At 46.2% G+C, this 14822-nt stretch overlaps 1 protein-coding gene across 1 annotated transcript in view; it reads right to left on the bottom strand.

Moving 5' to 3' along the window:
- The window catches only part of GNAI2 (G protein subunit alpha i2), a 185510-nt gene that overhangs the window by 26713 nt on the left and 143975 nt on the right, over positions 1-14822 (bottom strand). The window contains exon 5 of the mRNA XM_090021061.1: positions 5340-5468. Coding sequence (XP_089877187.1) covers positions 5340-5468 — 129 coding nt within the window. The remainder of the gene's footprint in view (positions 1-5339; positions 5469-14822) is intronic.

The raw sequence follows: 14822 nt of genomic DNA, 5'->3' as shown, positions 1-14822 counted from the left end.
TACACAATGCTTCTGGGGAAAGCTTACAAAACACCCTGACATGTAGGAGAAAGGGGGTGGAGGAGTGGGAGGGGAACAACCAGCGAAGTCTAGAAGCATGGGAAATACTCACAGTAGAACACAGGCATAGTTACACCTAGATCATACACAACCAGTGACTGCCCAACCTCTTCTTGAACACCTCCACCAGTGATGGAGAGTCCACAACTTCCCTAGGCAGTCTACTCTATTGCCTCACTACTCTATCAGTGAAGAAATGTTTTCCTGATATCCAAATCTAAAGCTTACTTTGTTGCAACTTCAAGCCACTGATCCACATGTTCCTCTCTGCAGCAAGAGGGAAAAAATGCTTTCCTCCTTCTTTATGGCAGCCCTTTAAGTATTTGAAATCTGCTATCATGTATCCTCTTAAGTGCCTTTTCTGCAAGCTGAACATGACTAGCTCCTTAAGCCTCTCCTCGTATGACTTGCTTTCCAAGGCCTTTATCATCTTTATCGTCTACCTCTAGACCCTCTAACTTTTCCACATGCTTTTAAAACATGGAGCCCAGAACTTCACACAGTACTCCAAGTGCAAGCTAACCAGCACTAAGTACAGAGGCACTATCACCTCCCACGTCTTGCACCTAATGCTTCTATGGATGGATCCCAAAACTACATTTGCCTTTTGTGCGGCTACATCACGTGGCAGACTCATACTGAGTCTGAGATCTACCAAGACTCCCAAGCCCTTTTCCATAGTGCTGCCATCCAACCAGTGTCACCCATTTTGTATTTGTGTTTTTGATTATTCTTTCTGAGGCACAGCACCTTGCATTTGTCCATATTGAACTTCATCCTGTTAGCTCTAGCCCAACTTTCCAATCCGTTGAGATCCTTCCACATTGCACTGACATCCTTCAACATGTTCACAATCCTTCCTGGTTTCATGACATCTGTAAACTTGCTCAAGAAACTCTCTATGCCAGCACCCAAACCATTAACAAACACGTTGAAAGGCACCGGACCCGGGACAGACCACTGTGGGACTCCACTCAAACCTCCTACATTGTGACATGGACTTGTTAATCATTACCCTTTGCTTGTGGCTATTGAGCCTGTTATCTACCTACCTTGTAGTAATTGTATCCAGCCTGCATTTCTTCACATTGTTTATGAGAAGGTCACGTGGGACCTTGACAAAAGCCTTGCTGAAGTCCAGATACACTATATCTACAGCATTCCCTTCATCCACCCAAGCAATTACTTTGTCAAAAAGGAGACCAGTTCTGTTTGTCACTTTTTGTTCTTCACAGATATGCCATGCTGGCTGCTTCTGATCAACCTGTCCTCCTCCAGATGCTTGCAAATGGCCTTTGTTAGAATATGCTCCAGTAACTTCCCAGGTATTGAGGTGAGGCTAATTCCCCAGGTACTGCTTTTCTTTTTTTGTTTGTTTTGTTTTTAAAGAGGGGCACTACACTGGCCCTGTGCCTGTCTTCTGGTACCTGACCCATCTCCCATGACTTCATGAATATCACTGCCAAAGGCTCCAAGATCTCCTCTCCCAGTTCCTTCGGTACCCTGAAATGAAGTTCATCCAGCCCCAATGACTTGAATTCTTTCAGATCCAAGAAAAGCTCTCTGACCATCCCTCAATTTGCCCCATTTCCTATTGAGATAGTCCTTATTAGGCAGCTGGTTGCAGCTTATTTTTTTATAAAGACTGAGGCAAAGAAACAAAAAAGACAGATCTGCTCAACAGTTACTTTGGTTAGGAGTTCCCCCAGCTTGTTAAAAGAGGACCCACAGCTTCCTTGGTCCTTCTTTTCTGGCCAGCATCCTTATAGAACCATTTCTTGTTGTCTAATTTCCTTTGCCAAGTGCAGCTTGTTCTTTATCTTTGCCTTCCTGATCTTGTCTCTGCAGGTTTTTGCTAGTTCCTAGTAAGCTTTCTGGGTGACCTGCCCATTCTTTCATTGCCTGTATGCTTTCCTTTTGCATTTGAGACATTTTAGATGAGACTTGTGCAACCATGTTGGCCTTTCTTTTTGTGTGTTCATCATGTTGGGACAGTTTCTAGTTGGGCTTCCAGTACCGTGCACTTTAGAAGCTCCCAGCCTTGCTAGATACCTTTATCCCTCAATCTATCCTCCCATCATACAATGCCTATTAACTCCGAGTCAGATGAAATTCCTTTTTGAAATCTAGCATCCTAATTTTGCTGACCTCAAACTTTCCCTGTCTCAGGAATGCTATCATATTGTGATCACTTCCTCTAAAAGTTACCCATCGCTTTCACATCTTCCACCAATTCTTCCCTGTTGGTCAGGACAAAATCCAAAACAGATGATCCCCTAATTGTATCCTCCACTCTCTGGAATGAAAAGTTGTTCTCCATACAAAAGCAAATTCAAAGGTCCATCAAAGCAAATCTTTTTTACAAATGGGGCAACCCAAAATGCAAACCGGTTGGGTCAAAACTACATATTTTGGTTTTGAGCTCTTTAAAATGTTTTTCAGTTAAACCAAAATATATTTCAAGGCCAACTGCCATTTCAAGTTGATAATTTAATGGAAAAAAATATTGAAATAAAATGGTTTCCCAGAATACTTTCCTCCAAAACTGGAAAAAGAAAACCAGTGAAAGATATACATTTACAAAATATTTCAGTTAAGCAAAACCTGCATTTTTAAGTAAAACAATTGCCCCCAAAATGTTATTAGTGAATAACAAGGTGTTATGGGAGCAACACAGATTCATATCAATTCAGGAAGAGATATTTGGATCCAAAGTAATTTCATTAAATTAGGATAAGTAACTCAGCAGGTAGCAGCTTGGGATTTTGCTATTTGTTAAAACGACCCTTCTGTTAATCATTTTACGTCATCCCAGTAGAACTTGCTAACAGATTTATTCAGTGCCAGTAAAGTCCTTAAGGAGGTCGCATGCAATTCTGACCGCTGAATTAAGTGCCTCAAAAAAGCACAGCCCTGAAAATGGACTCGAGTGCTAGTGAAATAAAGCAGCACTTTGTATTTTGTCTTTAGACCCTCATGCTCAATTTTAGTCTTGTTCTGACTACAATGCACCAAAGGAGCAGAGGGGATGACTAGACTGTATCAAAAGAAAAGACTTAATTGGTCTTTCCAATGGTCACAGAGAGGTTAAGTCCACCGGCTGGGCCATGACCTGGGACTGAGGCAGCCTGGATTCAATTCCGTGCTCTACTTGGCTTTCTGCGAGGCTCATACAAATCATTTTGGCTTAGTCTATACTCCTAAGTTTTGTCAGCAAAATCCATTCTTCTGGAGTGGAGTAAAGCTTTGCTTCTGTGAAGGCACAGGTTAGTTCAACAAGGACCTTGAATGAACCTTTCCCTTTCTGTTTCCATACTCCGACCATGAAAAGCTGGATTTTCCCGTGCATGTCCAGCTGTGCATGCCTGCACCATGTTTAGTGAATGGGCTTGAAACCCATATCCCAAGCTGTATGGGTGGTGTTGACTCAGGTTCAGAATTTACTTTCCAGGCTACTTACTGGAGCAAGGCAGACTTACCTAGCGGTAACGATACCCAAAAGGGTCCAGAGCAATGACAAAGGGGTTACACTTTACAGCCAGAATGGTGCCAAAACTTTCAGCCTGAAAGCTACTATTAAGCTGGCAATATCCTATGCTTTTAGCAAGCTGATGCTCCTCACGCTTCAGCCAAGTGACAAGTGTCCTTAGACAGCAGCATTTTGTATACTTATGGAAAGCATAGTTCTACTGTATCTGGTGACCTGGGCTGCAGGGTTAGGAAAAGAACAAAAAAAGTGCATCTGCTCTCAAAAACATTTCCACAATCTTTGGTTGATGGTGGCGTTTCCTTTCAGGGGAACGTTTACTTTTCCTACAGTTTTCCTGCAGGTTCCACTCTACCAGGCTAGCAAGTATGCCTGTGGTGTGCTGCCAAGTGCCAGAAGTCAGATCTTTTTTAATCCGGCCTTCAAACTTGCCAGACTCACTGCAGTGCTAATGAAGAAGTAAGGCACCATGCTATCTGTGGCTTGCCATCATGCTAGCTAGCACAGATTGCTTCAGTCCACCTGCTGTCGGCAGCTAGGGCTTGTGCACACATAGACTATCACCTGCAGAGCTGGTCTGCAGACCCTCAGGAAAGAAGGCAATTTAGCTACAGGAACCACAAATTTAAAAGCTGGAAGTGAAAATATAAACCAAGCGAGAGCCAATATATGCGTCTTATTTCTATTTTATGGGTTAATTTGGCACTTGAGAAAACTGAAGAGCAGCACTGGGTAGCAACACACTGCTCTCATGGCTCTGCTTCCCAGACCTGCTGTATGCCACCCCCTCCCAATGCACTTTTGCCCTGGTAAGCCAGCAGCTTCTCTAATTTCAGCATTTCTACTGCTATCATATTCTGGGTTCCTGCACTCATAACTATTCAGGTACAGGCTCCCCCTCAGCAGCTCTGCCAGTGCACCCCAACACTAGATCTCTTTTTCAGAACCAAAACCAATCTGAAATCACAGAAGATCAAAGAGCACCCCAATGTCACCTCTACCTAATAAAAGGGTGTGGATTCTGTTCTCCAGGGCAATTCCCCATCACAACCCCACATTCCAGAAAGCAGTATTTCTAATAGGTGCATCCATGGTCCCCATTTCTCTGATGTGCCAGGGGCCGTATCACCCTTGTAGACACTTTGCCCCTTTCTACCATATTTCAGTGGAGGATCTCAAAGTCCTGTAGAAAGAATCAGCTAGATGCTGACCCCTTCCCCAACCAGCTAAACATAGCTGTGACATTAAATTCCCCATGTTGGGGGAAACTGAGGCACAAAATTAATAGAGTGACTTGCCTAATGTCCAGCAAGTCAGTGGCAGAAAGTAGATTAAACCCACAGTTCAATGCAGATACTGGAGCTGCAGCTGTTTACTCCAAAATGCCACCTGATTCCTCATCCTGTATAGAGCCTTACTCTAGAGGTCTCTCCTGCCATCAGAAGCACAGAATTACAGGAGGCATGGGGAAGCCAGCTTCGGCTCTGTTTCAGCTACACGTCTATAGTTAAAACTACACTGCAACCTTCCTCCCTGTCCACAGCAGGGTAAAGTGATAAATGGGTCTCTTTTAGCTTCTGAATGAGCAGCCAGGAGGACACACCGCAGGGCTCCAGACTAAGATGCTGTGACTTAAACATGGCCAATCTGTACTGAGAATTACTCTGGTGGCCTGGCAGGTTACCGGGTCCCCAGGGAGAGTTAGGAAGTGCTCTTGGGTGGAGCAGAATCAACCCAAGGGCCACCAGAAAAGTCAGTGATGTGGCCAGTAAGTCTTGCATTCAGAACTTACTTGAAATGCAGGTCCTTAAAGGTGAAGTGAGTCTCTACGATGCCTGTGGTCTTCACCCTGGTCCTCAGCACATCCTGCTGGGTGGGAATGTAATCTGATCTGGCTATCCTCTCCAAGTCATTCAGGTAGCTGCAGAGAGAGCACAAGACAGGGGGACGGGGTGGTATTAGCACAGCAAGAAAAACATGACAGGATACATTTGAACCATCAGGCCTCTGTTCTTAACATCACTGCACAGAGCAAGTGCCTCAGACAGGAGAGGGGAAGGAAAGCAGGAGATCATGCAACATCCCTTCCATGGGGACTCTGACACGGGTGTGAGGATTGAAGGACTGGTAAAAAAAAACTATCACTGACATCTTTTTTTTTTTTAATCCTCGTGCCCAAAGTCCCCCTAATGCCCTGCTTTCTTGGCCAGAGAGGAGGGCAGGGTTACTAGCTTAAATTCCAAGAAGCTGGATCCTCTCATTAATATTAGCTGGCAGCTCCATTTGATGGGATTGAGGGGAGGGAGCAAGGGGAAGGGGAGGGTCACAGGCCAGGCAAACTACATGCAGTGCAGCAAGGCATTGTGGCCAAGGTGAGGCACTGCACACTGGGATATGCAGTCCTGGGGGACCATACACATCTTGCACCAACGTTTGCAACTTCTTGCATTACCATGCAGAGCTTTTCTTCCTTGAAAGAGTCAGAGCTAGCTACACAAGTTTCTTCACCATTTTAACCCTTTGCAGAGCTTTTGAGAAAGCCACAAGCTACCACAGCTGGAAGCCAAGTACAATAAACACGAAAGCCACAGATGCATCCCTGTAACAGCAAGTCACGTGGGCAGGTCCAGGAACTCTGGCTTTGCGAATGGTGCCAACAACACCTTAGGTTTACTGCTGATGGCTGGGTAGAGTAGGTGCAACTGAAGCTTTCCTAGAGCTTGTGGCTGCCTCTCTCCCTTTCTTCAACACCCCACCAAGCCCCTTCTCAGCTAATCAGGACTATGGAGCTGCATTACTATGACACAGCTCTCAGGAAAAAATGGAGAAAGGAAAGTATTCATCACTATGGCAACAAACCACAGAGAGAGCTGAAACAATTTATAGTTCCGTACCATTTATAGTCAGCAAACAAAACCCTGCATTCTGGGAGGAAGGGGGAGGTACCTCTGGGCAAAGGGCTGGGATGGAGAGAGGCAGGGCACTCTTGAAGGCAGAAATACTGTAATGAAAAAACTGTGCCCCCTGGCAAGCACCCCATGCCCCTTCCCCCCAGGAGGCATGCAGTTCTTCCTTATGGACCAGAGGACAGGAGTCACAGGATGCCCCACACACAGCCTGCAGGAATACAGGTCAGTGTGCAGACCTGCTTGGACCAAGTGGGAAAAGGAGCAGAGAATGGTGCATCCTCCCAAAGGCAGGCTCCGATTCTATAAGGAAAAAAAAATTACCAGCCTCAGAGAGCAACAGCACAAGATTTGTGTGCAGCACACGCAGGAGTCAAGGTTTCTCAATACAAGACATCCTTAACTAAGCACGAGCTTTGCACATTCCCCACAGTAAGGCTCAAGTACACAGATCTAAAGTGCTTGGGGCCTCATCCACAAATTTGCTGGTATGAAGGAACACCCATCCTCAGCAGTCTCTACTCAAGAGATGGCACTATATCCAGGCTGCTCTGATCATCACCCATGTACTATACCATCATATATTGGTGGTGTGTGGTACGGTCAGTCCAGCCCATCTCCATGAGCTCTGCAGGGAGATGACCTGACATCTGCTGCAGCCAACTAGAATAGCTTGGCATCTAGGGTCTGTAGAACACACACCTTCCAGACAATTTGTGGGACCAGTCTTTTCTCTCATTTTAAAAGGAGTTAGCAACAAGTTCCGGCACCAGGCAGCACCACAGGTACCAGGAACTCAACAAGAGTGTGGCCAACTGGAGGAACAAGTCCAAAAACCAGTAAGGGAGCGCAGCAGAGCCTCAAAATGCTAAATCACACCCTGCACAGATGCTGCCTGGAAGGTCAGTGCGAGACTGCACTTCCTCAGCACTGTTGCTAAACTGTGTTATTATAAACATGTGCCCTTTAAGCTAATTAGACCAGGCTAAATCGCTGAATTTGTGGCACTATAACCTGATAAGAGCTATGCTAAGCTTGGAGATACTGGATTCCTCCCCAGACCCACAGACCAAAGGCAACTCGGCAAAAGTGAGTCAGGGCAGGCTGGGGAATGGCGGGGGAGTCCACAGCACTGTTTTATGACATGGTAATTTGCACAGCGTAAAGCCATCTATGGGGAAATCATCTAATGCCTATTCCACAGGAGAGTTCCTAGTCTGCCTGCCACACTAATTAATATAGCATTTCCTTCGTTAGGTGTTAAAGACTTCTCCTCTTCAATAGCTGGTGAATGGAAGCCTTAGGAGCAAAATGAATCTTCAGGTAGTCCTTCATGTAACAGAGAGCACAGCCACTAATGAAGCCAGGGGCAAGTGCAAAGTTTCTCCCATGGGAAAACCCAGCTCAGCCCAGGAAGACCCTGCCATGCAGAGCAGTTCTGCTCCAGGTGAGGGCCTCCTGGGCAGAATACTTGACTACCTTGACAGCACTGCAGGCCAAGTGGGATTTGCATATAAGAGCTTGGCTACAGCTCAGGCATCCTGTTGATCACTCCTACTGCCCAGGTATCTGGCTCCTAGATAAATCATTACCACATATACCATAAAGATGCTCTGCAGACGCATCTTTTAAGCTTGCTCCCTCTAGTCTCAGGGAAGGTTCAAATGCCAAAAACGCAGGTCTGATGCAAATCCCTCTGAAGGCAGGATTGGCTAACCTCCTGTCTGGTTCTGGTCTTTTGCAACCACTTGGGTAAAAGCTACAGTTTTGTTGCAGACATGACAGGAACCAGGAAGAAGAAACTCTCAATTCACATTGCTACCTTAGAAGGGAGAAAGCAGGACCCTGAGAATCGCAGTTCAGAGATGCTAGCCTATGGGAAATGGCCCATGTTCCATACAAGCGGGAGGTGAGGAAGGCAGCCAAACACAAAGGAACCTAAAGTAGAGAGGAAGAGTCTTATAACACCACTACCAGAGAGCGTGCCAGCACCAATGGCTAAACAGATCAGTCCCAAAGGACTGATCCCAACACTGAAGTTGATGGAACTAGTGCTGATTAACAGCAGCTGGTACAATCCCAATAGCCTGGGATCCAGCAAACAAGTACACCTGCAGGAAGAGGATGTGCGCCTGTGCACCTGTTAAGTCCTTGAGCTTCAAGCAACGTCCAAAAGGATGCAGTCCCACCCTGCTCTCCCCCTGCTAGCGCACTGTCATCAACTTCTATTTAAAAAAATACTTGCGTGCTACAGTCAGGCTGTTGTAAACTGGCTGCTCAAAAACAGCCGGAAACGCTGCACCTCAAGGCAAAAACAGGAAGTAGAACCTGGAGACAGGGCTGGGGCTGCGCCACGTGCTGCAGCTATTTTGGCCCTGCATATGTACCCATGCTCCTGAGGATGGCAGGTTTAATGTAATAAGTAGTTTACAGGCAGATGCGATACCAAAACTAAACCAGCCCAGTCCGAGTCTCTAGATTAGGAACCCCCCACCTATGAAGGCTGTTTAACCATTGTGTCTGTGTACTACAAAGGCCTGAAAGCAATTTGTTAACCAGATGAAGGGCAAATAAAATTCCTCTCTCAGTAATCTCAGGCACCCAATGCTTGGCACCACATGAACTGACTTTTGCTCTGGGATTCTAAGATTAAAAGCCCTGTAAACTTACTTTTAGAAAAGCAGGAAAGGGTTTTTTGCCAGCCCCCATCTCTCCTGATGACTGCTGCTTTGCATTATCAGTAAATCCTTGCTAATTTCAATACAATGCAGGATCTTTACTTCCTTGGGTAGTGCAGTCATCCCCATGCCTGGGCAGGCATTTGTGGTATGGACACAAAGAGGGCAAGAGGTGCACAGTAACACCTGTCAGTTCAGCCAGTCAAGTGGAATGAAGCACCATGCATGCAATGCTGGAGGAAATCCCAATGTTGGGAAGGGGAAAAATGCAGCAAAAAGCAATTGCCAAACTTCTGGAAAAGTGGAGTGAGGGGGAAGATGTAGTGCAGCACAGGGAGCTTGGCCGTGTAACAATGCCTAGTGACCACACAAGGGAATGGAGAACCGGACATACCACCAGCTCCTGAGAGCGCGGTCAGGAAGTCAGGTGGAACCACCCTTTCCTGCCGTCTTCCAGGGCTCGCCCTGGGGATGCCCATAAAAGGGCTGGTAGCTCGCCCAGCACCTGAAAAGCTGTGACAGCCCCAGTGTCCGAGGATCCTCTGAAATGGGATTTCTGTCCCAGACCAGTGAGTGCCAGGCACTGCCCACTGCATCTGCCAGGAGGCAGCTGCACAATGCTGTGTAGTGCTGTGGAAACAGCTCTGATGCTTCTAGGGTGAAAAGGTTCCCGGGGCCAGTTCCTGAACTTAGAATAATACAGTTGCACTCACGCTACACCACACCAAGGCTAATTAGTCAGTTCACAGTTATGCTAACCAGAAGCACCATGAACTGCTTCAAGTTCCGGATGTCCCTGAAGCATCCAGGACTGTGACCTAGACCCCACTCTGAAAATGGGTCCCTTCGAGCCAGGGCCCTCTGTCTTGCAGACTGGAGGTTATGAGGAGCTGGAAAGTTTGGCATAGAACTGCTCCTCCCTGTCCTGCTGGCATAGTGCATCTAACACAATAGGCTCTCATCTCTGTAGGCATCTGTGAGCCTCAAAAGTGGTTTTTACCATCAGTGATCCCTCCTTTGCATTCCCCTCCACCTCCTGCAGGTAAAGCAGAGCAGTACTGATACCCTATTGTATACGGTGGAAATGGAGACAGTGCTGCTCAGGTGAAGTGGCTCATATCCCAGCAATTCTGTCAGAGTAAGGAACTGAACTGAGGTCTCCCAAGCCTTGAGCATCCTGCCCACTAGACCATGCCTGCTACCCTTCACAGTACACACACAGCAAAGGAATAAGCCACAGAGCTAGAGATGCACTAAAATTTGGAAACCAGGGCAAATCTGTGACACTCCCTCAGTGTGGGATTCCCTGGCTTTTGTCAGTGATCCGTCTCCAATCTCAGCTGCTGCCTTACCCCTGCTGCTCCTGCTATGAAAAGCTCTGTTCCAAAGAGACAAGCTGGAAGACTAGGGAAGGCATTTGCAAAGCCCACCTCAGTGTGGGAACGTCTGAGCCAGCCAGCACACACTGTGCCTGTCACTTTGTTCCTCTGCCTGCCGAGGTTTAATTATGCCTAGTGTAAATGCATTCATTTTCCCCCACATGTACCAGCTCAGAGTCCCCTGCTGTGGGCCAGGTCACCTCTTTTAAACACAGGCACCACAAAGCAAGGAAGGGTGGAGGGCTGCTGGAGTCCTGCTTATCTCAGAAAAAAGCTGATGCAAGATCTTGCAGGGGAACATTGCACTTGGCCTGTGCTTATCACTGCTTTGGGATGGAGGCAATTAAAGCCTCCATATTAGTGTTGCTGTCTTATTAAGCAGTGTTCAAACAACAGACCCTGAAGAAAACAACAAATGCAATTAAAGCAGCTTATTTGCAGACCTTGCCAGCTAAATTACATGTTACGCTTTCTTGTAACTCGTGTGCTCATGCAGATCACTCTGCCTTGCCTGACCCACAGCCTCAGGGATTAATTTGTTGGATCCCAAACAGTGTGTTCACAGTCATGATGATTTCCAGCTATTCCCAAATAACCGGTTGTGTGGATGTTAGAAAAATCAGAGCTGCCACCACACCAGTGGTCAATTTCAGGAGCATCAAATGCAGCAAAGTTGCAAGACCCATTGGCACCATCAGACCCATTTCAACCTTCCTGCTTGTAAACAGACCCTCTTATTTCTCCCCAGAAAGAGGGCCAAGTATCTGGAATTATTCCAGATCCATCACTTTACCCAGTAACTTATAAGACATAACTTGGTCTCATGGTGCAATGCAGTTCTCTTTGAGCCCCTGTTTAGCAAGGAAGGATGATTAGGTGGTATGGCAGGCTTGGGCCTCAGGAGAGCCAGGTTCAAGTCCTGACTCGGCCATAAACTCCTCTTTGGTTGACCCTATACACACCAACACATCTGTGTGTGCACTCCCCATATGCCTAATGGACAGGTACATACCTCACTCGGAGGCAATGAGGACCAACTAGCGATTGCTGACTGAGGATAGAGAACAGGCAAGAAATATTCTCTGTAATTTAAAATTCTATCCTTTAACTCTCTGCTGGTGAGAAACAGCTGGGAATCGACCAATGTCCTTCCAAATGGGAAAACCTGCTCTGTGCTTTTTTAATTCTTCGTTAAGTCATCACCCTTGCATCCCCTGAACACTTGCTCTCTTAAGTAGTACTATGGGACGATAACCAGTACGACAGGGACAAGAGCCCAGGTGAGGTATAATGAGCACCATGGATTCAGCAAACAGATGCATCTTCACCAAAACATTCTTACGCATCCGCACCCCTGAGATTGCCCTGTTCCAGCTGGGGTCCAACCTAGGCTTTCTAAAGGAACACAATCATGATCGGTTTGGGCCTTCCCCTTTAGCAGTTCCCTATTTGATGGTTCTTTGTGCTGTGTTGACAGTTTCATTCCCCATTCCCTTCTCCAGATCCTTGCCACGATTGAGAGCCTCTGTCCAGATGTATCCCCAAGTATAGCTCTTTAGTCCCATTCATTTGATGCCACTGAACAACACTTGACACTACTAAATAGGGAGACCATCTCCAGGTTTGGCTGGGATAGTTCTGGATTTGGTAGGCTGGTCCTGCAGTTGGTCAAAAGTCCCAGGCCAGAATCTGGCAGGGAGGCAGAGTGGTATGATGTGCCAAGCAGGCGGGAGGGCAGGCACCACTGCCACTGTGCAGGAGCAAGGAATGTAGGGACCTCAGATATGGCAAGTTAGATAGGGTGACCAGGTCTGCCTGCCTTGCTTCTGCAAAGCAGCAGCAGTGCCTGCCTGGTGCACCATGCTACTCTGCCTCCCCACTGGACTTCAGCCAGAGACTTTTAACCAACTGGCCAGGACTGACCTACACAATCCAGGACTGTCCCGGCCAAACCAGGACATATGGTCACCCTACTGCTAAACTACTCAAAGCCCTTTGAACATGGAGCTGTCTTAAGTGATCAAATTCTGCTCATGGTAATGTGCAAACTGGAATTTTTCAATTTCTCCTTTGGGGGACACAAATATTGGACACCAGGAGAACATGACAGCTGGTTATTTCAGTTAGATTGTGGAACTCCCTGCCACAGAAATTTTAAGATGTCAAAAAAGACTGACGTGTTCTACTATTTCATCTCAGCTTTCACAAAGGACCCAACTGCCCTGGCAGGTGGAGGGGTCATCTCTCTCAATTATACCGCATCTTGGCCCGCAAAAAAACTTCCTGCAGCAGCTTGGCATCCCTTTGGTCTTAGGACTGGAAAAAAAAAAAAAAATCACTGATCATAGGAATAAGGAGTTATTATGGTTTATCTTCCCCATTTAGGGTCAACACTTCTGTCAAGAAAAGTTTGGTACCAAAACCTGTCTGGATAAAAGACTGAAGCTTATTAGTAGGGTTCAGATAATTCATGCTTATACTACACTACAGATTTAGGTAATTCTCTGCATTCTAAACAGTAGCTTAATGTTCAATTTGGGAATAGTGTAACTGAAGAGTTTCAACAGACCTATCTGCCCAATTTACCAGATGTTTGACTAATTACTTGTATTACCTGGACAAATACATATAATGAGAACATACATAACACTTTGCATTGGAGATTCTGGACAGCCTTCACCAAGGATGGTACATGTCATCACCAATCTACTAAGTGGGAAACTGAGGCAGAAGTTTCTCCCTCTCTCACACACACACACACACACACACACACACACACACACACACTCCTATTACACTGATGTGGGTCCAAAGCAAAACAGAAGTCAGACTGGTCTTTGTTCCAACTTTCTCATGTAGAGAGAGACCTGAGAAGGGAATAAGATCTCAATCACTACTTTCCTGGCAAAGTTTTTGGACAAATGGAAAATTAGAAGGATTATAATGGGATAGGCAGCAAGAAAGGCTAGTTAGCTGCAAGATTAAGTGGGATATTTTTTTCCTGACTATCTAAAACTGATTTTGATTACACCTATTTGACTCAAATAGCTGACAAACACAGTTGGAAAATACAGACTAAATCTCTAAATGCTCTTAATTAAAGGCTGACAAATTTTTCCTAGTACATTTCTACATCCTCCAAAGAGCCCTTCTGCAGGAAAACAGCAATTGCCACATAGAAGCTATCTAGCCAGTATCCTGCCTTCAGAAAAAGGCTGTAAGGATGCGGCCGTCTTTGGAGCCAGGGAGGCAATTTGCCCTCCCCGGCCCAGTATTAAATCCCATCCTGGTCTCCAATGGTTTGAGATTGCCCTGAAGCACAAATTAATTTGACACTGACATTTCTAAAGGTGAACAGAGTAAAATTCTACTTGAAGCCACATTTCAGGGCTTGTTTATCTAGCAACAACAAAAGATTGCACCAATTATTCTTCCTTGCAGGTCACCTTTAAGCAGTTTATCACTCAAGATGCTCTTTCTAGATGGATTCTGATGAGGTTTTTCATTGTGAATCCCCTGCGCTAAGCAGATTTCCTGATGTGATCCATAACAGTCCTTCACAACAGCCCAGACAGTTTGGCTGTTTAAACTGGAGGTGAATCTCTCTTTCACTCCCCAGGTTCACTTTCAAAGGAGAACTCCACTAATGGGGATTCTGTTCTGTGGTATTTTTATTGGACTAAAGTGTGCAGAGGACAAGAGGGGTGAAAACCAGGAGGATGAGCAATGCAGAGTGTCTGAAAGGAGAAGGAACAGTGCATGTGTTTATAAGAGATTTTCTGTGGACTTTCTGGATCTTTTTCTTCTCCAATGAGATTCCTATTTTATGTAAACAGGCACATCACAGAACTGGCTTCCTCCTGTTGCCATGGAAAAATAAAATTGTTTGGTGGAGTTGTTTTTTCACGTACGGCTTCAGTAATTTAGCAATGACCACGCTAGAGCAGAGCAACAGACCACTACTTCAGTATCCCATTTTCAATGGTAACCAGCACTAAAAGCTTCAGAGCAAGGATGCCCAACTTCTGAGTGGCCGGCTGCCACAGGACCCCCACTGCCAGGATATGGGCCCCCTGCCACAATACGTGGGCTCCCAATGCATCACATGAGCTCTCCCTGCTGCATATCACACACAGCCCTCTCACAAGGGCTTTCCCTGCCAGAGGAGTCCTGTGCCCATGCCCTGCCCTGCAGTATCTAACTCACCCCCTTCCCCAGCCATGCAAGTGACTCTATTGTACTGCACTGGTGCAGATGCCACATGGGGTCCCCAGATCCCCCTAAGCCCTCCAGCCACAGGCTCCCTCACAGG

Source organism: Crocodylus siamensis, chromosome 11 (genome assembly GCF_052110815.1).
Source record: "Crocodylus siamensis isolate JL-2025a chromosome 11, ASM5211081v1, whole genome shotgun sequence".
NCBI classification, from domain to species: Eukaryota; Metazoa; Chordata; order Crocodylia; family Crocodylidae; genus Crocodylus; species Crocodylus siamensis.
This window is presented reverse-complemented; position numbering and strand designations above follow the sequence as displayed.